We start from the raw sequence: 26,383 nt of genomic DNA, 5'->3' as shown, positions 1-26,383 counted from the left end.
TTCTATGTCTTCATAGCTAATACCTACTAGTATATATAAGTTTAAAACAGAACCTCATAATATGGATATTAAGAGTTTCAGTTTTATAGTGTAAATTTTTTTACAAGGGCTTATTTATTTGCCTTAAAAAAGTCTAGTTGTTTTTAAATTATTAAATTTGACGATAAATAATTTATTTCATACGTTTTTTTACGGAACCTTTTGGTATGAAGGAATAAATCTGCTATTGGCATATATTATAATATGGCCAAAATATAAATGTCACGCGTGATACAATTATTTATTGACAAAGGGATTTTCAGAATGAGCGGCCGTCGCATCACTATGACGGAGTTAGTCGACGTCGCCTAAAATAAAATTTAAATAAGCACAAAAAAAAATTTTAAAATGTTTTTCACGATTTTTAACGCATATAAAATAATATTGTGTACGCGGCTACACGATCTAGACGAGTGGTATAGAATATGATCATAAGATTAAACAAAATACAACAATTTCATAATTCGAGATTGCTAATCGAAAAGTGGACAAGAGATGTTTTTGCTTAAATGAGCTAATTGATTATATTGTTTAGAATGTCATTTTCTGTATCTCAAAAACGCATCTATCTGCAAGAGTTATTTTGTGATGAAGTTCCAAATAATTTTGTGTAAGGTATATAACATAAAAAAGCCAATAAAATTATTATTTTAAATTGTTGCACTGTTTCAAACTGTCAAATATATAGGTAGGTACGTCTTTTTACATCGATATTATTTATGAATATTCTTATTCTGTTAAAAGTACATAGATTTTGTTTTTAATAAGTGAATAATAAAATTCAATAACATATTTTTAGCATGTATTGAGTGAATGAACATATAATAATTATTTAGTAAAGAAACAATGATTTTAGGTTACAAAGTAAGTATGTCATTCGCAATAAGTAATAAATCTTACATCCTATATAGATAAAATCTGGCATACGGGTTGACAATAAAATATCAGTTTAAGAGACAATGTACTTAACTATTTACTCGAAGTAATAACCTTTATTTAATACAATATACACAATTCAATATTGAAAAGGGCTGAACTTATCAATTTGAAAAAAAAAATATTGATTAATAAAATATTTTATACTGCCATATGCTACTCATAAATAACTCATTTTACCCTAAATATTATATATTATGCTATAATATACTCATTTTGAATTACCTTACTGTAAATTTATTATTTTTAGTAAAATTGGACATTTTTATTTTAAATAATATGAAGATAAACCAAACTTCGTGATAATAATAAAAAAATCGCTGGTGGTAAAAAAGGTTTTTTTTATTAAGTACCTAAATGACTTCCGGTGCTGTCAAAAAAGGACATGCTTTTTAATACTGTGAATAAATATATTGTAATTTTGTTGGTGGTGGAAAACAATGTTTTTATGTTGGTGGGTAAAGTAGGATATTGATTTTGACGTTTTTCTGTGAACTATAAACCCTCGTGGTATGCTGAAGGAACGCGAGCCATCCGAAGGCTCCCCGGGTACGCCTGATGGGTGCGCAGGATGTGGTGGACGCATTAGCGACAGGTACTACTTGCTGGCTGCAGACAGACAGTGGCACGCGCCTTGCCTCAGGTGCTGCGAGTGCCACCTACCCCTGGACTCTGAACTCACATGTTTCGCAAGAGACCGCAATATCTACTGCAAAGAAGACTATTACAGGTGATTGGAAAACTAAACTTCAATCAACCATAAAGCTTTCACTTCTCAATTTAGGACATTTGGGTGTTTAGATTCAGATAGTGTAGATACTTAATATAAGTACTCCTATGTGCTAATTCAATGAATATAAAGCACTAGACTCACACCACCCTCACTGCACCCCCACCTATGAAAAATAAATCAATCAATGAATGAATGAGAATGAATCGATCTTGAGATAATATAGATCACAAAATAATGCGACTTTGAGTCAATTGTAAAGTCTAGGTACATAAAACTAGACATAGTATAATAATTATTATAAAGAACAAAAACTCTTTTATGGTAGATATACTATGTCAATGACATTAATATGGACGAATCATCTGGGAAAAAAATGACACTCACTTTATTGTCGGGTCTGCCGAATGGCATAATTTGTTTTAACGCCATTACAATAAAGGTGATATTGCTATAAATTCCTGATGTTTTTTGTTGTGTCTGTTTAATGGTTCGGTTCGAACGGGTTCGCTCAAATGAACATTGACATTAGAAACACAGCTCTAACGCCATTACAATAAAGGTCATTTTGCTATAAATTCCCGATGCGTGATATCGCATAATGGAAATTTCGTGACGTCTACCTATACATGCGAATGCGCGAATTTACTTGCTAGCTACTGTATTGAGTGCATCGTCCATTAATAATGTCATTGTACTATGTATATATATTGTATGTAAACATTAATATGTTGATTCACATAAAGTATAAATGAATCGATAATTAATTTAAGCGACCATTTACAAAGGTCAATATAATCGATCTACAAAGCAGACTATTCTTAATGCAATTAGAAAATTCGAGTCAAACAGTAATGCTTGTGATGTTAAACAATCCAACCCGTCAAAAACGTAAACGTACTGCTGAAAATATCGATGTTGTGAATCAAAGTGTGGATGAAAATCTAGAACAATCAATAACAGATCGTTCTCAATAACTTGAACTTTCTTATGACAATAAATTAAATATTATGCACAAAGATTTGTATTTGAAGGCATATCAAATATAGTTACCACTATAACTTAACCATTTGGTGCATTAAAGTTTCTCTGATTGGGCTTTAGAGCAACTTGAAACAGACTCATTAATTTATGAAAAAGTTATTTTCAGCGATGAATGATTTTTGGTTAAATGGAGTAATGAAAACCTAGTTTATTACGACAGTTATTGTAGATTTTTGTTCGGATGCGAGGATATCTTTATGATAATTTTAATAAAATGGAAAAAACAGGGCTTCGAACCGGAACTGAACCGAAAACCGGAAAAACCGTTATGTTTATCGGATCAAAAAACCAGAACCGAACCAAAAAAAAAATATCGGTTTTTCCGATTTGGTACATGTTCAAACACACGCGTTAACATCATCTTCACTTCACTTGTCGTTCAGTTGTCGTAGGCGTAACACATCTTATATCTTGGTTCTCGGCTCTTGGATTGTAAGACTCTTGGGTCACTCACTACCATCCATACGTAAGTATTATTATTTTTAAACTGTTCTTTATTTCATTCGTTTATAGTAATACAGTGAAACTTCTTTTTTATGTTTTTGAAAGGTAAAAAACCGGAAAACCATTATTTTCACGGAAACCGAAACCAAACCGACATTTTTTTTTATTTGAACCGGAACGAAAACCGTAACTAAAACAAAATAACGGTCTGGAGCCCTGAAAAAAATATGTTTTGGCCGCCCTTTCAATTCAACCGCTCTCATGCAGTACACGTATCGCAGGAATGTACGTGGCGATCCTGATACTACGTATAAAAAAAAAACTTTATAAACTACTTAGGTACTTTAAATCAATGAAAAAATAATAAACTGAGTGAATTTATAATGAATACAAAAATAATAAACCCAAAGAGAATTATCTACTTTAATAAGAAAAATCATAGCAGCAGTCTACTCCATTAATGATCAATTTGTTCTGATATAAAGCTGCAATCATGCTTATTCTAGGATGTAATTCTATGAACTTTCTGTTTTATTCTTGGAACTGACGCAGCTTCGTCCTATTAAATTACTACAAAAGATCAGCGACCGATTACTCGGAAGAACATTAATAATAGTTGAAGAAAAATAGATCAATAAGTATAAAATGAAGTTCACTGTGTCGACTTTATCGTTTTAAGTTTTCTACTTTTTTTCATTTATTACAACGTTTTTATTAGGTCGTATTCTTATTTGTCCGGTGGTTGTTTATCCAGTACAAATCTTGCAATCGATTTTTAACTAACTTCCCGACTAGCTAGACATTTGAACTTTTAGAATATTTATCATAACACGATACCAGTGCATTCTTTTAATACTTTTGCGACCATATCCGATCCTAATAGGATGAAATGGGCCTCCACAGAGTAGAGGTTTGTATTAACAGATTTTGTTTTTTTACGAGAAATGGATGTCAGCCACTTGCTCAACCTATTAGGTCCATACCCAAATTGAAAAACAATATGCGTACTTGCCAGACCCAGGATTTGAACCTGGGACCCACGGCGTGATAGTCCAACGATTAAGCCGCGCGGCCACCGTGGTGTGGTAGTACTTTTAGCCATCTTTAAGTAGAATTGAATTCATTTTCAGTTAATTCTGTTTTGTATGTAAACTTATTTCGGAAGAAATCTGTAATCCAATCCACTATTATTGGTTGCTAAGGGGGTGGTCCTAGCAACTAAATTATTAATATATACGTGCGTTACTATGGAAATCAATATGAAATGTCAAAATGACATTTCAGTATTCTCTTTTTATTCAGTATTTCTATCAAGTACAATTTTTTTTGATCGTTTAAGCTAGTCATGTCAAGTTTATATGATTCAACAGAAAATTTAAAAACGTTCTATGTAAAAAGTTCTTTTTATCTTGTAATTATTTTTATAAATTTTAATGTCAAATATAATATAGGTACTTAAGTATAATATATGAGTTAAATAATTTCAATTATGTCTAGAAAACGTTTTATGAACATTTCGTATTACACTACTCGATGGTGATTACTTAACGTTTTTTTTTAATTTTTGATTATATGTTTGTTTTTGAATTATGTGTGTTCGATAAAATGATGTTAGGTACAAGAAAAATACAAAAATAGTTTATTAAATTATTGGCAAGTGCAAGTACGCTATAACTAAATAATAATACTAACTAATACTAACTACTTATAGACATGTAAGACGGGTAATTAATAATTTGATTTAAAATAAAAAAGAGAGACTACCAAAAGTAATGCAATTTTTGATGCGCTTCGTAGGTAATTTTCATCGCAATTAGGTGAGACGCACGTAGCTTTGCATTGATAATCGTAATTGCATTGATGCGAATCTATTCGGCGCGGATTGGAGTCCCGCTGGGCGTCGTATTATATTCAAAAAGTATTTTCTCTAGTGGTTATATATTTTTTCTCTTAGGTGTTTTTGAATGTATGTAATTGAATTTTTCCTGTACGTTGATGAATTGAAAAATGCATACAAGATTTTGTTTATAACTGCCAACTTCGCCTATTTTTACATTTTGATAACATATATGTGAAAAATAAATGTGATTGTTCATGATCAATATTAGTTATAAACAAATTCAAGTTTAGTGGTTTATAATGACGATATTTTTACATTTAATAAATTATGAAATTCACTGATTGAATTAAAAATGTATCGAAAGTTATGCAGCTAATTATATTATTTAGTCTTGGTACTTTGAATTCCCTGGATCCCATTCAATCTTTTGGTCCTTCAAATCTGGGATAGAAATTTTTAACTGAAACCCCATTTACATGTAGGTATGTAATTATTAATGAATTTAATACATGGATACGTCAGTCATCAACAGATTTTATACTTTTTGTATTAAACGGGTTTTGGTTTAGGGTTTGGATAGAGGTTTTGAGTACCTACGCAGAGGTCTGATCCGCAAGCATTTGGCGTATGCGATATACCACATTGGATGTTACAAAATAGCGATATGTTTCCAAGATATTTAAAAAAAATGATTGATTACTAGCGAATTGTGAAAATTAAGTTTACAAAATAAGACCGCCACATCTGTTTCGTGGAAAGCCGCCGATGTTTTTTTCTTGCCTCTAAAGTATAATATAGAATATACCTTGATCTACGAACATACGTAATTTTCACCTCTTAACTTGCTCGTCTGTCATTTATTTTGTTGTCAAAGTATGTACAAAACAGGGTCCGATACCTATTAATAAATAATAACGTAATGAAATACAACAAAAAAGTGAAAATTCGAAAAGCCCTTTAAGACTTATAATAAATTTAAATGCATTGTATTTTGATTGTATTGTATTTATTCGTAAAGATTACAATTTTTTTTAAATATACGAACACGATCAAATAAAATAATGAAAATGAATGCAGTGAACTTTTATTATGTTTGTTAAATTAATTTTAAATCAAAAGCTTTCAAGCGGCTACTTCAAATTTTATCACTTCATTTCAAAGTCTAATATAAACTTTTATTCAATGAAAAGTTTCAATTCTTCCGAAGGCGTTCGTCAATTCAACGAGCAAACAAATTGAAATGTTGTGATATCTATATTTGTTTTGTTTTTCAATCACTTTACAAAATATCCTGACACCTTCAAGTTATCCCATAAGCATGGGGTGTTCCAATCTTTTTAGTTATATATAAATACATAATATTATATGGATAAGGTAATAAAACAAAAAATAATTTCTTCAATTATTAAAATATAATATTAAAGAATACGCATATACTTAAATGTCTACTTATAATAATTAGATTCTAAATATTCAAAATAAAAAAAAGTATCAAATAAATAACAACATATATGTGCAGTTTTTTACAGCATTATTGTCCTGTCATACGAACGTATCCGCATAATGAGTCAATTTTGGAACTAAGTATTTTAGTCGTATGATCATAATATTCATAATATTATGGGCCTCCACAGAGTAGAGATTTGTATTAACAGATTATTCAAATTATTCATACATTGAAAATTTCTATTTCCATCTTTTACAGATTCTGCCAACGTTTATACCTTTTAATTGGAGTTTGCGATGCGATGGAATATTCTGATATTTTTTTGACCATGTCCGATTCTGAGAAGATCATGGCTGTATATATTTACTTACAATACAAATATGCTCTTTAAATAATTATATATATTTGTAATGTTCTTCGACTTTTTTTTGAACATTTTTTCTGAGATATGATGAACTAATAAATCGTCTACCATTTTCAAGATGGCGGCCGCAGCAAATAATGTACGAACAAAAGTCTCTAATCCTAATACAGGCATTTTTAAGCATTGTGCCCATAGAGACGCGAGTTGAAAACACATCTTTACGATTCATTAATGCACTGCCTGGCGATGTGGATGCGTTGATGTCTATGAATTTAAAATGTATTTTTGGCGCGTGAATGTATTATTTTACGTAATGTTAGTTATACCTATTTGCCTACTTAATCTATAATATTTTTCACGGTTTTATTGATCTCTGTAAATATTATTATTGGGTGTGTATTTACCTACTTATATTTAATAATTTTAAATATAAGTAGGTTTGTTTTTATTTCACACATTTTACACATTATAATGTTATACTATAACGAGTGCTATGTATGATACATATTTTTCAAGCTGTATTATTTATAGATAGGTTTCAGTGGCAAAGACTCCTTACCTGGCGATTATCTAAATATTCTAAAGCCTACGTTAGTAAAAAAGTAATTTTATATTATTTTATATAAGTAAACGACGAATAGAGGAATTGATGTCGCAATATGTGCTGCATTGTATATTTCGTTCGTTCAAAAGCATGCTGTAAACGGCAAATGCGTTCAAAGGCTGTAATAATCATGGATTGTATATAGAATATCGTAACACCTAGTAGCAAATTTATCAGCCGCCACACAAATAATTAGAAATTAGATAATTTAAAAAAAATCATATTTCATCTTTTAGACAAAATTGAATTTTTATCTCTTATAGTAGGTACGGTTTAATTAGATTTTTTTTAAATTACTTACTAAGTAACTATTTTCTCAGTTCTAGGTTAGTAGGTTTTTAATTTCTCATTGTTTTGGGTACCTCAGTATTACCCATTGTCCTAAGTACCTACCTACCGTAAGTATGACCGACTATGCACTATGATCCCCATAGCCTACCTACTTCCAAAAGTCAGTCCTCGTCACTGATACAGTAGGTACTTCAATAAAAAATATTTTTGGGACATCATTTATCTAAATTCAAAAATAGAATTCTTTACTTTTATGGCTATAATATTTTTCATTAAGTAGAAATGAAAATATTCGTTTTTTATTACATGAGATGGTATGTAATTATGTAAAAATATCCATACACTTAAGCATAAAAGTATTTATATTTTTATTATTTTACATTTTTTTATGAATGCAGGCTCAAATTTTTTTAACCTCAACACGTTTCCTGAGTGTTTTTCTCACACTCAGGAAACGATACTTCGAAATCAATAAGTATCTTAGTTTTTTTAGAGATTCGACAAATAATGTCTACTATTCTTCATCCGCCATGTCAGTATAGTTCGCACCGTTCTCTCACTGAGATGTTTGTTGAATTAAGGGAAGGAAGGAAAGCCTGGATGTCATGACAGGTTAATAAGGTTTATGGGTCATCAAATGGTATCCAGTACATGTGCTAGGTTATATGAAAAAAGCATTCCAATGAATAGGTATCTTCATGGCCCCCACAAAGGGGGGAGCTGACAGGGCTCTAGCCTGGGGGCCCGGGTTCAGGAGGGGCCCGGCGAGGCAAGTCGACCAAATAATTGAGATAAACACACATCACAAATGTGCTCTAATAGTAAAACATGGTCGCCTGCGGTGCTATTTTCCTTCAATAATGTTATTATTTAAAATTATGTGGTTGGACGATGCAATTTTTAATTTTGTATCGATACCCGACAACTCCATAATTCAAATGGATGTATTAAAATATACAAAAAAAAACACTAAATATATTAATTTTACCGCGTACACCATTTGGAAAACGCTACTGTAGAGCGTCACATTGCCTTTATCCTTAGCGATAGGTCAAAAATCTTAGCCTGGGGGCCCGTTTCAGGATGTGGGGGCCATGGTTATCTTTCACAACATGACAATAACCTAGCAAGACACTACAATTAGCTTAGGCCGAGTAGATAAAAAATCTTTTTTGTTGAAATTCATACATTTGAATCCTTTGGCAGCCTTAACTGATTATGGTGATTTTGCCACCAAGGTCTGCCAGTTTGGTCTCATAGAGTCCCACACATGTTGTGAGAAATCGCATCCACTGGGAGTAGAGGTTTTCAGTAATATTTGAACAAACAACATTGATATAATATGTAACATTGCATCACTCCTAGTGTCCCCTCGACATCTTTATAAAATAAATTAAACATCGACTAATAGCTCATGGCGTGGAGGAAAAATACTCGTACATTTTGACCTGCCAGTGTACTTCCATACTGTTGTCTGTTTCACCTGTGCAGTTCACACAGGTGCGATAATTTGATGTTTCCTTTTCAATAATTTTATTTTACAGAAAGAATCTCCAGAAAACTTAACACTATTAGAAAAAACATTAGAGGGGAGAAATATTTATTATCAAATTTATTGATAAAAAAAACTATGATATTAATACTTACACATTTTAAGATAATATTTACATAATATATAATTTATTTGTATGTAACTATTAAGTATTGTTTGCCAAAGTCAATATCTACTAGTACAGGGGGGGGCAAACTTTTTGGATGGAGGGCCAAATTCAAGAATTCAAAATGAGCGGCGGGCCGCAAGTAAAATACCATTTTTAGATATACACTATTTATAATCACGAAAAATAAACATTACAAGAAAATTAATGAGAAGAATGAAATTGTTGTACATTTTTCTTAAATTCAGGTGTTAATTTTGTAGTTGATATTCTCAAAACTGCTTGTAAATGGGCATCGGAGATATTTGACCGTAAAGAATTTTTATTGAGGTCCATGATCGAAAATGTTAGTTCACATTATATAGGTTGATCCAAAAATAACGAACATTTTTCTTGCATAATCTTTAAGTTGGTCGAATTTGTCTGAATGAAGGGCATTGTAAAATTTGGAGATTTCTTCACGACGATGCAATTCTCTTAAATCAGTGTCACACTGCAGATCAATAATCTCAAGTTGTAGCTCTGTCGGTACACTATCAATATCTATCGAAAATGGATCGCGTACTATTGCTAAACTTGTCTCAATTTTACGGAAGTCACCAAATCTTTGTGAAAAATCGTCATTCAGAGCTTTAATAATTTTACCATATTCTTCAAATTTATATTCTGGTATATTCAGCAACTTCAAAGTTGGAAAGTGGTCCACGTTGTTATTCGATATTTGTCGAAGGAATAACTTGAGTTTTAATTGAAATCCATTCAAACTTTTTACCATATCGTGGGCATATAAATTTTGTTTCCTTGCAACGCGGAGTTAAAAGTATTTAAATATGTCACGATGTTCCACGTAGAAAATAGTGGTTACATAGTGTGAGACGAGATGCAAGGAAGACGTACTGAGATAATACATTTACGAAACAACAAATTCTTCAAATTTTAATCTATTGTCAGTATTTTTTAAAAAAAATATAAAAAAGTTATTCGTAATCAGAAGTGCAATTAATGATGGCGGGCCGCGAAAAAATACCCGGCGGGCCACATGCGGCCCGCGGGCCGCAGTTTGCCCTCCCCTGTACTAGTACATAATCTACGAAAACCGTGAAATTGATCATGGGTTGATTTCAATGTATTGTATTCAAGTTTTTACTGAATTCCTACTGAAATGGACCGAGCGATTTTCGAACACTGTCCTAATGACTTCGCTTCGATCTTCGATCTATGGTAATTTATTTCCAATTGTCTAATTAAAATCAAGGTAATGTCATTACTTGCATACTCTATAGATTACTACAGGTTTTATTCATATCATTATAATTACTAATTTGCGTTATATTTCTCAAAAAATATGTTTATTTTCTTATTAAGTAGGTATGTAATGTCTATTTATAAAATATTAATTTATTCCTTTAGCAAGTTTTATTAAAAGTACATACCTACCTACAATATGTTACTACTATATTGCATTGCGATTGATAATATTGTACAAATTCTGTAAACATACTCTTCTTCGTTTTAATCATATTATGTACCTATATACAATGTACCTACTATACATGTGTCATTTCAATGACATTATAAATTTATGAGGATGTTTTTGTGAGTAGGTATATGCAATTAATCACCCTGACTTGCGATGTATGCATTATATTAAATATAAACAACATCCAGTTTGTTTTTAAGTAGATAACTTTATATAATATTTATATTTTTGCTGGTTTTAGCAATAATTGCTTATCATCGGTTTATTTAACTACGGTTTCGTACACTTTTTGTATTTGATAGCCAATTTATCTAAATCCAAAAAGAATACATTGGAAAAACGCAGTTTTAAATTTTTCATAGATACCCTTAATACTGATGTACTTAGGGCTTTATGGTCTTATGTTACTTTTAAATATACTCAAACGATAAACTCGTCCGCATATAATATTATATTATGATTATTTATATTCAAAATCCGTACTGAATTTACCTATAATATCTTTGAGTTAGGTATGTACTGATTTTATTTAATAAGTACACAGTCTTTTAACAAATAATAATAAAATTGTTGACTATATTACCTAAAGGCTATTTTTAAATATATAATATATAACTAAGATTAACTTTCACCAGCTAAATACGTATAGTTGATAATATAGACAACTATTATTATTCTCCTTTGACCTTTGATTAAAGGGCTGGTGTCTCTGGTACATTTCTAGTACAGTAACTAACAAGGTCTTCCCCAGAATGTTCTGCGTGAAGAGATGCGCCCGCTGCCATGCAGGGATCTCAGCCAACGAGCTGGTGATGCGCGCCCGCGAGCTGGTATACCACGTGGGATGCTTCACATGCACTTCCTGCGGCACGCCCTTGTCACGGGGGGACACCTTCGGCATGAGGGACGGTCTCATCTATTGCAGACCACATTATGAGCTTATCCTCACCGAGGGATATTGCGAAGAGGAGATTGCTGCTATGTTCAGGTAATGATTTGAGTTACTGCATCTCCACCCCTCATGTATGAGTATAATATGCAGCCGCGATTTGTGCACAGCCGCCTCCCTTGGCGCTATAAACGTGTCAGAATGAAGTGCCACACTTCATTTTCCCGAAACAAAGCTGCACAAGACTGATGTAGCAACCATGCATCTTGTTGCTTAAAGAAAGAATTTAGAAAATAAAAAAAAAAATTGAATTGCTCTTTCGTCATTTATCTTTTTAGTAATATGAAGTACCACTGAGTACCAGTGTACTGAAACAGAGAGGTCATGAGTTGAAAGTAATAAATCTATAGAAGAATTGGAATTATTCTGTTCTCCATATGATGCAGCATTCAAATGCTTCAAAGTTGGGCTTGGTTAGTACCAAGTCGACGTGGCCAATTGGACCCATGTGTGGACGGACCCTTGCAAAACAGCTCAGATTTTAATGCCATCTACGATAGATGATGTCAATCAAATTTTTGTAAAAACATTTTGTGGCGCTGAGTAGAAGAGGGCCGTGACCAAAGATGAATTATTGAGAAAAACACATTTAATATATATATACTGTTTTTTTGTTTTGTTTTAATATTTACCTGTACTTACTTATACCTACTTATATGTACAGTCATTAAAAATTGATTACAAAATATAATATGAATAGCACAGTAGTATAAGTTACTTAATATTATTTCAAGACTTATCTATTTTAATAATAGTTTTTTTTAACGTAGATATATTTATATATAGTATATTTTACACAAGTAGATATGAAACGATTTTATTGTTACATTTTTAGGGCGAACGGCTCCCCAAACCCCTACTTCTCTGTGGGACCAGTACAGAAGGGAAGACCAAGAAAGAGAAAAGCTCAAACAGTGTCTCCAGACCCTCTTCAAGTCCAGGCTATGCGGATGTCCAACTCTGCACTTGGTATCGTATGATAATCAACTATCTACTTATAACAAAAATAGAGCATTACAATATCCGAGTTTGTTTGTATTGGTCTTTTGAAACTTCGCTGCTGATGTTTTCAACATTTATTGTCAGGATTTTTTTATGAATAAAATAATATACAACATAACGAGTGTCCTTCAGCTGGTAGAGACGCATGGTCTCTAAATCTGGCCTAATCAGACATCTGCCAATACAAAGTGTATTGAACACATGTAATTTGAAAACATAAGAATTTCATGTAACAACTACTAATTAAAAATGTCGTAATTAAGTAGGATTCCCGTAGCTTTATTAGAAAAGCACACTGGCGTGAGTTACAGATTCATGTCCCGTCGGGTGTCGTATTTTTTTCTAAAAAGGATTTGATAGTAAATAGAATTTCGATAGGCTATATACCAATACAGTAAAGTTTGACGCAGAGTTTTGAATGTGTAAGTGTTCTACGAAAATAAACCACCAGGGAACTCAGAAATAAATTTATTATTGTTTTGTGTAAACCACGCATTATATAAGTGTAATAGTGTGTGTAATACACTAATATTAAATGAGCTTCAATGCATAAACCGAGAGAAATTGTTAGAATTCGACGTATGACTTATTCTGAACACGTGTTTAAATTTATCCCATATTCTTCCTTACTCGAGATCGGTTGCCTGCTTTTCCTTACACGTTAAGTATTTCAGTTCCCACTATTTCTGAGTTACCTGCATGAGATGTTTCAAATTACGTATGTACAATAATATAGAATGTTACATTCTCAAATCTTAAACAAAAATTATAAATGTCACCCATTGCAATAAATGTGTACCTGTACAATACAAATACACTGTACCTCTGGTGCAATATTACGTTCAAGCATTCCATTAATTTGTGTAATGTCTTCACTTTAATTTTGAGATTTTGTATCCAAGGCACAGTGTCCATAATGACTATGATTATGATAATAATTATTAAAGGCCAATGGGTCATTCTATTTTGTAAATGGAAAAAAGAGATAAGGATTAACTTACAATCGAGAAAGAAAATAGAATATTGCGTTTTAGACTACGTTGTAGGTAGGTAGGTACCTTTAGTGAACTGTGCTAAATTTCTGTATAAAATTTTCTGATTCAGCGGCGTCGATTTATGATCATGGCTTTGACATAATATTTCTTTTTCTCTGCACATATTATATTCCTTCACGTAGGTTATTAACTATTTACTTTACATTTTATATAGTTTCATTACTGCCTTTCCTTTCGCGCACAGAATTTATTTTTGTAAGTATAAGATTTCAAATTCCTCGTTCTCGAGTTATTTTTAAATACAATTAAGTTAAAGTAGATACCTATACCATTTTAAAAGCTTAGCTTTATGATATACCTCTTTAGTTTAGGGTGCACATATTCTCCTGTAAATGTACCTATCACTGAAACAGGGGTTTGACAATGAAATACACATTATAGACGTGTAATAGTGTGTTTTGCAACATTCAAATACACCAATATTGAATGAGCATCAGTGCATAAACCCAGAGCAGTTGTCATGACAAAAGACAAGCTTAGAATGACGTATTATTGACACGTATTTAAGTTTATCCCATATTCTTCCACACTCGAGATCGGTTGCCTGCTACTCCACACCCGTTAGGTATTTCAGTTCCCATTAATTCTGTGTTCCCTGGAATCTGCCTTGATCGACCAATGTATACGTATATGTATGTATAAAATATGTTCAACTTTATAAAGGATACAATTATTATGTACACATTGTATATTGCGCTGAGCTTTATTTGTGTTAAAATCATCATTTATTTTAGCAAATCCAAAATTCACTTCTCCATTTATTAGTATGTTCTTATAATAATAATCGTTATATCGTATAACCCCTTTAGAAATGAATTGTATATTATGTACAATTATTATTTACAGTCACTGTGTTGTGTCACTTGAACAAGTTTATTTTAGTTTAATTTCCACTTGCCCCAGCGCGTTGCGTGCCTACCTATTCACTTGCATTATACATTGTAACCTCTTATTACCCCTACTTGTAATTTACACAATACTATTCAATGATTCAACTAGGTACTTTAGAATTATTTATCCCCCGTTTTCAACAGACTATAGGTATTTTTCTATTGAGCAGAAAGTGATAGGACCATTGAATGTCATGACTCATGAGTCATCATGACATAATATAATTGGCAATAGATAATATTTAAAAAAAGAGAGATAAATAAGTGTATACTTACCTATTTTTTTAAATGTACAGTTAACTGCCTGAAAATTTGAAATATATTCGTAAAGTAACCTATCAGCAGCACATTTATATAGAAAGGCTGGCATTGATGGGCCATTGCGCCAAATTGCACTTCCCGTTATAAATTATTTTTCAAGCGATAAATATGGTCAATTAACATTATATAATATTACTATGCTTGAGCTCCAATAGCAGCCCTTATTCTGAGGTGTAATTTAACAAAAATTAGAATAGTAATAGTAAATAATATTAATAAATACGGAATGAAGCAATAAGATAATTTTAAACCAGCGGCACTCCATTTCAACTTCCTATCAATAAGAAAAACAAATAATTTGCATAGTAAAATGAACCAAAGAAACCTGATTCTAAATCACCACACCAGAGCTAGTCGAAGAATCTAGGTTATTACAAGTTTTGTTTTTGTTTTGTTACGCCAAATAAGTATAACTTCTAACGCGCGTGCATAGATACACACACCGATTTTTTAAATGGCTATTTTTGGCTGAGCAAACGGTATTACTTCTACTGTCTACTGTCTTACTGTCAGTCATGCATATTTGTTTTTATTGAACTAATAATACAATTTAGAGATGTCATTGGTTAATTTTTCAAACTCAATTAAACAATAATAGATATTAGATAAAGAATATTATATAAATAAGTATATATATAAATTTGTATTCTTATTTAAATGAAAATAAATAGGTATGATTGACAAAGTGTGCACTACTATTGTGGTTCGGTCTAGGCAAGGTTAAATTGAATTTTAAAAATCTGTACATTGTACCTATTATTAGTTCAATAAAAACAAATAAGTATGAGTGACAAAGTTTACGTGTGCACTATTTATGTCGAATCTCCACAGCCTACATCCACCCTTTGCCACTGGTGGGTACTCATTGTAAAATAAACCCACTTGAAAATATAGTAATTCAAAACAAACCAACTCATACTGGTTCGTCAATACTATGAAGTATGAAACAAAATGTTGCCATTGTTTCAGTCGTATTTACTATTACTTATATGTTTGGTTTGTTTGTCGAGTGCCATTATAAAAAGCGCGTGTACATTTTTATTTCAATTCTGCATCAACAAAACGTTGTTATAACTCGGCAGGCAGTTCTATAAATTATACATTTTTGTACCTAAGTAGTTATTTTTCTCATTGTTCGTTTCTAGCACCTACAGTGCGGCCAATGAGAGTAACAATTTTTTTATTATCTGCCATATCACATAGGTATTCCGTATTCACCTAAAAGTCACTTATGTTATAATTTTATTAAACCTGAGGTTTTAATCTCTATGCATAGGTACTCTTTTAATTATTTTCAAAATCAATCCACGAATGAAAGAACTTACGTTGACTAATTTTTAATATTATACTCATCTTTAATGTCATCGTCTAGTATTTTTCATGAGAGAAATCATTTTATTTACAACGTTTTTATTAGGTCGTTTTCTTATTTGTCCAGTGGTTGTTTGTCCGGTACAAATCTTGCAATCGATTTTTAATTAACTTCCCGACATTTGAAACTTTTAGAATAAATCAGAACACGATACCAATGCATTTTTTAATACTTTTAGCCATCTTTAAGTAGCATTAAATTCATTTTCAGTTAATTCTGTTTTGTATGAAAAGTTATTTCGGAAGAAATCCGTAATCCAATCCACTATTATTAGTTGCTAAGAAATTATTAATATATACGTGCGTTACTATGGAAATCAATATGAGTGTCAAAATGACATTTCAGTATTCTATATTTGTTTCTTTGTTTGTTTTTTATTTACTTCATATCAAGTATCAAATACATTTTTGATCGTTTAAGCTAGTCAAGTTAAGTTTATATGATTCAACAGAAAATTTAAAAACGTTGTATGTAAAAATTTCTTTTTATCTTGTAATTATTATTAGTAAAGTTAATAACTTTTTGTATTGAAACGACGATAATATTGTTTTTTTTCGCTTCTCGGCGATACGATTTAATGAAAATACAAAGAAGTCCATTCATTGAACACGGCTACCAAAATTACGCTGCTTGAGGCGTCGTTGATCGACGGGCCAAAAGCAATTATTTAATAACAGAGAACCCATTGTTTTATTTTATTCCGTGTCATTATATTTCGCTGGTTGAATAATGTCGTCGTAAATATTTATTACATGCCCCGAAATAATATAATATTTTTATTGCTTTGTTATGAGAGACGCTGTAAAAATAATAGTTTTGTGCTGCTTGGGCCGCTTATTACATAGGTGAAGGGTAATGCGCGGCGAGAGACGTGTGATTATGGTTATGAATACGCCGACTTCGCCCGCTCGACGCGTTCTGTGGGCACCATCGCTTAGGTGTCATTTTCTACCAGTAACAGTTCCGTGAAGCTGCTCTCGTAACATTCACGGAGGTTTTTAAACCTCGAAATGCGGCGTCATCCTGTGCTACGCTTACCGTTGATCTTTCATTGGATGGCAAGTTTGGGAGTGCTGTACTTCTTTCATAATGTGGCCGATTTATTGTAGTTTTCTGGTATTGATACAACGCATAACTTCTCGGCCCTTACCCATTCGATTGAGAACTTCGATATTTTGTCACCCGGTCAGTCGAAGGAATTTTGATTGCCATATCTCAAAAGCTTCAATTCTCCGTGACATCTCTTGGTTTAGCGTCCATTCCTCCATGCCATGAGGGAACATAACAACGTACCATACGTAGTCTCAGATTCCTAGTCCAGGTGGCGCGATTTGATTCGCGCGTAAAAACTCGCGCGTATTCCAGGTACATGTGACCTCATTAAGCCGTCCACATGCACATGTGGCGGATCATCTGCCGAGCGATAAGCGCAAACACTCGCTAGATTCTCGACAACGCGACTTTTTTCAGCCATTTCAAAATAAATTACATCACCTAGCTTGTACATTGCCAAGAATATATCTTGATAGTACCTATATCGCGAGATATTAAATGTCAAAGGTGCCGTATCACAATTAAGAAAAAAATATATTAGGTACCTACCTCACACACTGCCAAATGAAACGCGTTATATGGGCGCAGCATATATTTGGTACCTGAGTGTAAAGCGCGGTGACACCCACGCCACCTGGACAAGGCATAAGTTAAGGACTCGATTGCTAAATTTTGTTCAGATGACGCGTGTCTCGCCGCGATACGGCTCTAGTGCATATGTACAGCTCAATGAGGTCACATGTTCCTCGACCGCACACGATAAGTTACTCGCGGCGATTACATGTGGACGGCTCAATGAGGTCACGTGTACCTAGTATACGCACGAGTTTTTACGTGCGAGTCAAATCGCGCCATCTGAACAAGGCCTAAGGAGGTGGCTTATTTTTGCGATCTCAATTCTAGTTTTTATTTCCTGACACTGGCACATTTAAGAAGATTTTTTATCTCTCCACGATATTGATTATTCAATGTTATTTATATTCACAGTATATCGACCTAATATGTTGAGGAAATGGTTTATAATCAGTTTTCGAAAAATAACAACACCCGCGAACAGTGGCGTCCCTTGGCAAAATTCCACCTGCTGTCTCCTTATATTTTTAGTTTCTAACTGTCTGCAAGTTTGTTTGGTGCCTACTTACCTATTTCATGATTTATTTTCGACTATCTTAGACAGACAAATACACCAAAGATCTAAATTGACACACCATCTACCCTAAACATTGGAGCATTTCCATAAAACCTACTCTCAAACAATGGTTTTATAGATATACTTGTAAGTATGTGGCACTGACAGTTTTGGAGGCACCCTTATGAAATTTCTGCCTGTACGATAAACCGCCATAATAACATGTAGGTATTACAATACGATAATCGTAAGTTATGTTTGTCAGGATGTTTTACGTTTCAACTATTTTTTAAATTAAGATACTTTCTAATAAAGCAGACGCATCGTCTACATCGTGGAAAACCGCCATTGCTCTCAAAAGTTGAAATATTTGTGTTCGTTCCTTCATTCACCGCCCTCTATAATGCCCCGCCCCTATGCAACGCATGAGCTGCCTACCCCAGCGGGACGTCACTGTCATCAATAAATTATATTGTATTGTTAAAGAAAAAAAAGAATTTGTACAAATTTAATACTGAGCTCTATTTTAAGCATTTTTAAAACAACGTTCACCTATTCTCATCATCATGAAAGTAGAATATATTTAATTCCGAAAATAAATGTTTGATCATAGTTAATAATCATATGTTATTTATGCACTATACATGAGTTTGTCTTATTTGTGAAATTTTATTAATATTGCTGATCACCTATGTGTCACCTGATTAGGTAGGTGTGTACTATGTAGTTAGTAACATAATCAAGGGTGGTAAACTTCGTGTTTTATCGACGTAATCTAACTTGTGTAGGGGGTTTTTAGTTCCCCGTCACTCGCTCGCGTCTTTTGTTGCAAAAACACTTGATACTGAAGGGTTAAAACAACTCGAGCTCCGCTAGCCACTCGTAGTATTGGTACCAGTGAGTGTTTTGGTAGGAAAAAATATCGCAGCGCAAAGCATTCATCCCTGCACAATAATACTTGTAGATGTACAATGAATATACATACAAGGTACATGTACATCTTTCATTTTAAGCCCAGGAACATTTCTATCATAATATCGAACTCAAAGTAACGAACTTGTATAAGTTGATAAACAGAACATTTTCGTTTGGAAAAGTAATTATTTAAATGTTTTAAATGAAATACCTAATCGTTAATAAAGCGGCAACCACATTGAGGTGCATATCGCCTACTGTCACGCTATCGCGGCAAAAATTTAGTCTATGGTTTCGTCATTTTGCAGAATATTTTGAACGTGCACCATCTCCGTAAATTCGTTGAAGAATGACACTGATGAAGAGTGCCTACTATAATGCATTGGTAATTTGAATTATTATTAATTATTCATGCTAATTTCAATTAATTTTATCAGTTTTTACGTGTGCGTACGTTAAAATACATGCGGCATAACATCCATAGATAATATTTTGAAAAGAACCCAACCTGCAGATCATAGACAACGTTCTTTTCGAAAATGCATAGTGCCAACCGCTAAAAACAAAAAAATGTGATTTTTATATGACATTCGAAAAGTGTAGGCATGTGGAATATGATGAAAACGTTCAAAACGTCATGCAGGTGCCGATGCAGTGCAGTTCAACGTGAGGTAGCCTCATTGTTGTTTTAGTGATTACGGCAGATTTGTCAACGGACAATGTTCGTTTAAAGGTTCAAAATGTGCGACGGAATGGGAGTATCAGTCTGATAACATTTTAAACACCAAGAACAACGACATTACACACTTGTGAAAGTAGGCGACATGCACCTCAATTTGGGTCGCGCTTAACCATCATCAGCCCCGTGGTATATCGACTGCCCTGTAGCTTTTCCCGCTGTTTTTGGTATCTTGTTATTCACGTAGGTACATTCACCGAACTTTATGAGTTCATCTATTCAGTGAGTGTTAGGGCATCATTGTGGTCGTTCAGCGCCCTTAGGTACCACTATATGACGGCCATAGCCCTCACACTCTGAAGCAGACCCCCAGACCAGGATCTTTGGTGTCCCCCCCCCCCCTATCCATTGCTAGGCTTAAAGGCAGTGGAACGTTCTACAGAAGCGTTTTTTAATGGTGTTTTAAGTAAAATTAAGGGTACCCTGTGTATGTTTAGCGATTATGTTGTATTTAAGTAAAATAGCGCCGCAAATTTGTGATGAATATTTATCTCACTTATCAGGACGACCCGCCACGCCATCCCCTCCCTCAGATTCTGGGCCCTAAGGCTAGAGCCCTGTCAGCCACCCTTGCGGGGTCTATGATGACGGCATTTGTGCAGCGGTTATCCACAAAAAAAATCAAAATTCATTTTGTTAGTTCCTAAAGATCTTGTCAAAATAAATTTTAATGATAAACATATTCACAAAATATAATATACGGTAACGCACATTTTATGTAGTTTTTTTCTAACTGATAAGTATATTTTTTAATTTGTATTGTTTTTATATACTTACTCATTCATTATTTTAAATAAAAATTATCCATAAAATACATTTAATTAAACTTTTAAAATTCACTCACAGAAGCATTGCGATTTGCGATCACCCTTAATGTAATGTTTATGTATGTATGTTACAATCACCTATTGCACCGTTATATATATTGCTATGTAGTATGTAGTAATTACGTTGGCCTAGTTGGTAGAGCGTCCGTCTCTGAAGATGTGTGTCGTGGGTTCATTTCATGTGGATTTCGCGATCCAGGAATTGCATTTCGGTATCTTCCGACTTTGCGCAACCATAGCCATTAATGCGCACTCAGTGTGACAATAGATAGGCAGCAATATAAAAAATATTGTAAGTACTAATATAATTTGTATTATGTACTTATCTATGTAAGTATTATATCGACAAAAATTCTAAATCAAAACATTAAAACACAAATATTCTTAAACCTAATTTATATTCTTATAGAAGCTATCAATAGAAAAAATATTCCATAAATACAATATAAACAAAAAATAATACCCAACAATCACCGTGGTTTTTTAATTACTTAATTCAATTTCATGCGCTTATAGACAGCGATATTGCGCAGATAGAAGAAAATAAATTCCATTTGACAAACACCATGGATTATTAATTAAATGATTTCTTCCTCGGTGACCCCACTTGGACACCCGGAGCGCAATTCATCCTCGATACTACTCGTAGTACGATATCTTTAAACCAGTGGTCTCCAAACTCAATAAGGATGTGAGCTACTTTCAGAAATTGAAATTGTTTGGTGAGCTACTTATACATATTCCTTCTTTATAGTTTTTTTTATCATTGTCCTTTATCGTACCATACATAATATTACTATACCTATTACTTAAAATAAATAAGGACACCGGAATTCCAATAAAAAATAAAATGCGTACTTTAATTTATTATTTATTTATAAACAAAATATAAACTGAAAAATATCTTCAAATAAGTTTTAAAAGTAAAAATAATTAGTTAAAAGAATGTCATTCACCTTGCTCCACATTTTTATCAATTCTCGGTGAGTACCTTGTCAATCCCATCCGAATGCAATTATTTTCAAGATGTACATATTGTGAGTCTGTTTTTATATTTAATTTTAACCACCTTCATAGTGGAATACGTTGATTCACATAAGTAGGTAGAACAAAACAATGCCTTCATTTTGAATGCAATCCGAACTAAAATTGGATACTTTTCTGTTGGGACGAAAGGCCATACAGATTATACATTAAAGGCAACACTCATAAGCAAAAAATCACATTCAAATTTATAAATATGAAATATTCTACGCGAGCTACCGGTAGCTCGCGAGCGACCGTTTGGCGATCACTGCTTTAAACTCTTTTATCCAAAAATAAATGGTCTTATTTGGTGGTGCAAAGTTCATGTGAACTTCGGCACATGTAAATTGTACGTATTACAATTCACCGTGAGCTATCGTACCGGAAAAAGGTGGTCGTATAGCATTGACATAACAAATGACGCGTTGTTCGTAGAGCGTTGCAGGTAGTAATGTTCCAATTTTATTAGAATCAATAAGAATGTTAATTTGATATTGATTGGCATCAAATAAATATGTGATAATAACGCTGTCATTATTATCAGGTACGACTTGATACTTATAGACGTAATGCCTGGTCCACACCGGCAACAAGTCGCGCGACAACTCGTTAAATTTTACGATAACTATCAGAATTGCTTAAGAAATTTTACGATAATTATCATGCTTATCGTAAAATTTAATGAGTTGTCGCGCGACTTGTTTTCGGTGTGGCCGCACTTTAAGATCTTGTGTTGTAGGTTGTGAAGATATAACGTCTATTAATTTTATGTAGAAGGTTGCTTCGTGTGTGTGATGATAACTGATAAGACTGATGATAAGATAATATTATAATATTCGGGGGCACAATTGAAATGAGACACAGCTTTAATATGGATTGTTTTATATTGTCTTAAAACATTTAAGATCAACACGGCACTAAAATAATACTGTCACATTGTTTTTATACTTTGTTACTGGAGGTTACATTATGATTTTGAATTTGACATCGAAACTTTATGCGGAGTTGCTCGCATTATGACTATTGTCGGATGTCCAAATTGCAACTGAATTGTTGACTCATTTCCGCTTAGTATTATTGTCTATGATCTATGTTATACAAATGAACATAGGCAATCACACCTCGGTTGTAGAGTTGGGTAAACCTCTACATACTTACGAGCACTTGCTAACCTACTTTTGAATCATTCTGACTTTTATATAAATATATATCAACATATTAATTCAACTGGCAATTTTGTACGGGGTAGAACTCCATTATAATGGTTTTGAAACAAATACATTTTTAATAAATTAAAATTAACAAAAATAACTTTCTCTTAAAATCATTAAAATATATTTATGTACCTATCTATTTTATTCTTATATTCCAGTGGTTTTTATTAAGTATTTTATTTATAGATGAACTCGATTTCAATACTATATTTTTTTCCGATACAACAGCTCAAGGTGAACTGTGATACGGCCGACTGTGTACGTAAAAATTTCCGGAAACGGTGAATTTCATCCAACTTGGCTTTGACCTCCGCGATCGCTGACTTTTTCAAATAAAATGTTTTATGCCGGCACGGAACTTATTTTGCGAACAACTTAAATGTGAAATATACCTACTTACACGATCCCGATGGCTGTCAAACATTAACTACGCGTCAGATCTGACAATCTGAAATTTTATTTATATACCTACTGACGAAGGGCGATGTGTGCCAAAAAATATTGAATCTTTCATGGCATGCGTTTCTGGTTCGATTTCAATACCTACATCTTGTGATTTTCTCAACGATCGAATTCGACTGCCACTAGTATCTTACCATTTTAATAATACACTAGGCACTGTGAAATTGAGCCTCATGGTAAAAGAAAAACATGAAAAAAAACCATCTTCTTCTATTAATACTTACCTAATGAGTAGGTAATATTTTTTTTAAATAATCTTGTGAATTTGCCTGCGCATGCAATTGCCCTTGCGATCACTTCCCCCGATATATTGATAATCGGTATATATGTTCATTATTTTATTAAATTAAGTAATTGTAGGTACATACTGCCAATATGATTGTAAAAAATATTTCATATTTGACTACCAACATTGCCTAAGTACCTACTATATTTGTATATCTATATTATATGTATGTATATTTGTATGTATATATTTGTGTATATTTTGGTATACTTGTGGATTCCGGTGCATTGCTAAAACATATTATATTTCCTACCGAATCCTCCACAATAGTCTTTTTCTTTCCGTGTACAGAGATCCTCCACCCGTCCGACCTGAACTCTTCGATGGAGTCGCTCTCTTATGACTCCTCGGTGGCTTCACCAGGTAGCGCATCGGGGCGGCACTCACAGCGCACTAAGAGGATGAGGACTAGCTTCAAGCATCACCAGCTGCGGACGATGAAATCCTACTTCGCCATCAACCAAAATCCGGACGCGAAAGACCTCAAACAGCTCGCTCAGAAGACTGGGCTATCGAAGAGAGTGCTACAGGTTTGGGACCACATTCAATTCGAGATCTGTAAGCTAAAAGAGCATAAATGACAATTTTCAACTGTACATGAGAAATTTTGAAATTTTAAGAAAGAATTTTATCGGTTCTCTCGTATTTCCATGAGTATCTAGTGTAACTATCAAAAATAGTAAAACTTTATAATAATAATTGACGGACCTTTGGGAGGTTAGAAGATGACTTTTTAAAACTAAACAATCTAACCGCATAAATAGCAAACTTTTGACAAAATGTCCCTTTTACTAAGATTTTTTGCTAAAATTTTGCTATATATGAATGAATGAATAGTACCGAAATACGAAGTACCTACGTCATTTGCATTGAAAAGTGAAAGCAAAAATGGCAGCTATGAAAAACCAAATGGTTCAATTTCATTTTGACATCTACTAAAAAGTTTTTACCTATTTCGTTCCGGCTACCAAATCTACACTAAAGATGTTAAAAAAATGGCAATAGTGTTTTAATACAAAAAAATCATTAGGATTCCTCTTGCCGTAGTTTGTCTGAATACGGCCCTCCTTTTCATTCTTCGGTCTTTAATTTTTTCAGGTGTGGTTCCAGAACGCCCGCGCCAAGTGGCGTCGCAACATAATGCGGCAGGAGTCAGGCAGCTGCCAGGGAGTCAGCGCTGGGCCGGGTGTGGGAGGGCTTTCCTCCTCGAATCCCGTCCCTCCGCCTACCCCCGCCCTGCATCACCAGCTGCAGAACCAGCAGCCAACCTTCGCCGACGTCTACTGACGTCACGACCCGTTCGACTACTGCCGAACTATCACGGACGGAATATAAGCCCTATCTCGAATACCAAAAACAGAAAACACCGACGCGGTAGATCCTTATAAAATGAAAATATATTAAAAACAATCGTGGGTATTTTTGTCCTACATAACCGCCGTTCTTTGGGAAGTGGTCAGTAACGCCGCTCCCCTACCCTCAATAAAATGTCACCAACTGAGGACCTCCTTCCTCTCCCCTCACCATCATGAACACTCGTTCTACCACTCGCAAACTCCAGTACACCACTTCCTGACATTCCGCTGGTTCATCATATTGCCATAATTGGATGTGAAAAGACGATGAATTTGAACAGGGTAGACTCCTGGTTGAGGAACCGAATGCTTGAACGCACCTCGCAGGCGGCGGGATTCGACGGCGGAGCGTCCATCTCAAAGGTCATACTGAAGCAGTTACCGAGCGCCGGCTCACCACTCGTTTTGGAGAGGGAAGTTTACGTTACACGTTACTGCTGTCATCTTTTGAGAAATAATATCCGCGTCGTCAAAAATGAATAAAGATGAATAATGAATAATAAATGAATAATTCTTGGACAACCCTCGTACACTGAAGTAGATTTACCGGATGAAACCAATATAACGTCTGTCAAGACTTTAATCTATTATATGCGGTATATGTGCGCGGGGCTTAGAGGGCATAATCCTTACATAACAACACAAATAATACAGACGGCCTTAATGGGCGCTCGACATTTTAACCAGGACTAATCTCAAGACCCCACGCGGTTGAACTTTTTTTCGTTAACATGTTTTATTAATCTGTTGCGTAACACAAATAGAATATTAGCGAGTTATTTGTCAGCGCGGTGTTACCAATTATTATGTTATACTTACTTAATTATAATATTTATACCCACTAGGTACAATTAATTTTGGTTCGTAAATCCGTGAAAAAACTTTTCGTATGCCGATAAAATCGATGTCTC

General features: G+C 33.6%; 1 protein-coding gene across 1 annotated transcript; it reads left to right on the top strand.

The window, feature by feature from the left end:
- The first annotated feature begins 1,487 nt into the window (after positions 1-1,487).
- Positions 1,488-25,404, top strand: LOC147080031 (LIM/homeobox protein Lhx9-like). The gene is made up of 5 exons (XM_085946293.1): positions 1,488-1,705; positions 11,629-11,865; positions 12,662-12,795; positions 24,409-24,647; positions 25,216-25,404. Exons 1-5 carry the CDS (start codon positions 1,488-1,490, stop codon positions 25,402-25,404), a joined length of 1,017 nt encoding a protein of 338 aa, XP_085802419.1.
- Positions 25,405-26,383: the final 979 nt, after the last annotated feature.

Source organism: Rhyacophila brunnea, unplaced genomic scaffold (genome assembly GCF_057557595.1).
Source record: "Rhyacophila brunnea isolate RB1 unplaced genomic scaffold, BYU_Rbru_1.0 scaffold_1, whole genome shotgun sequence".
In the NCBI taxonomy this organism is placed as follows: Eukaryota; Metazoa; Arthropoda; class Insecta; order Trichoptera; family Rhyacophilidae; genus Rhyacophila; species Rhyacophila brunnea.
The sequence above is the reverse complement of the archived record's forward strand: the minus strand, read 5'-3'. Positions and strand labels throughout refer to the sequence as shown.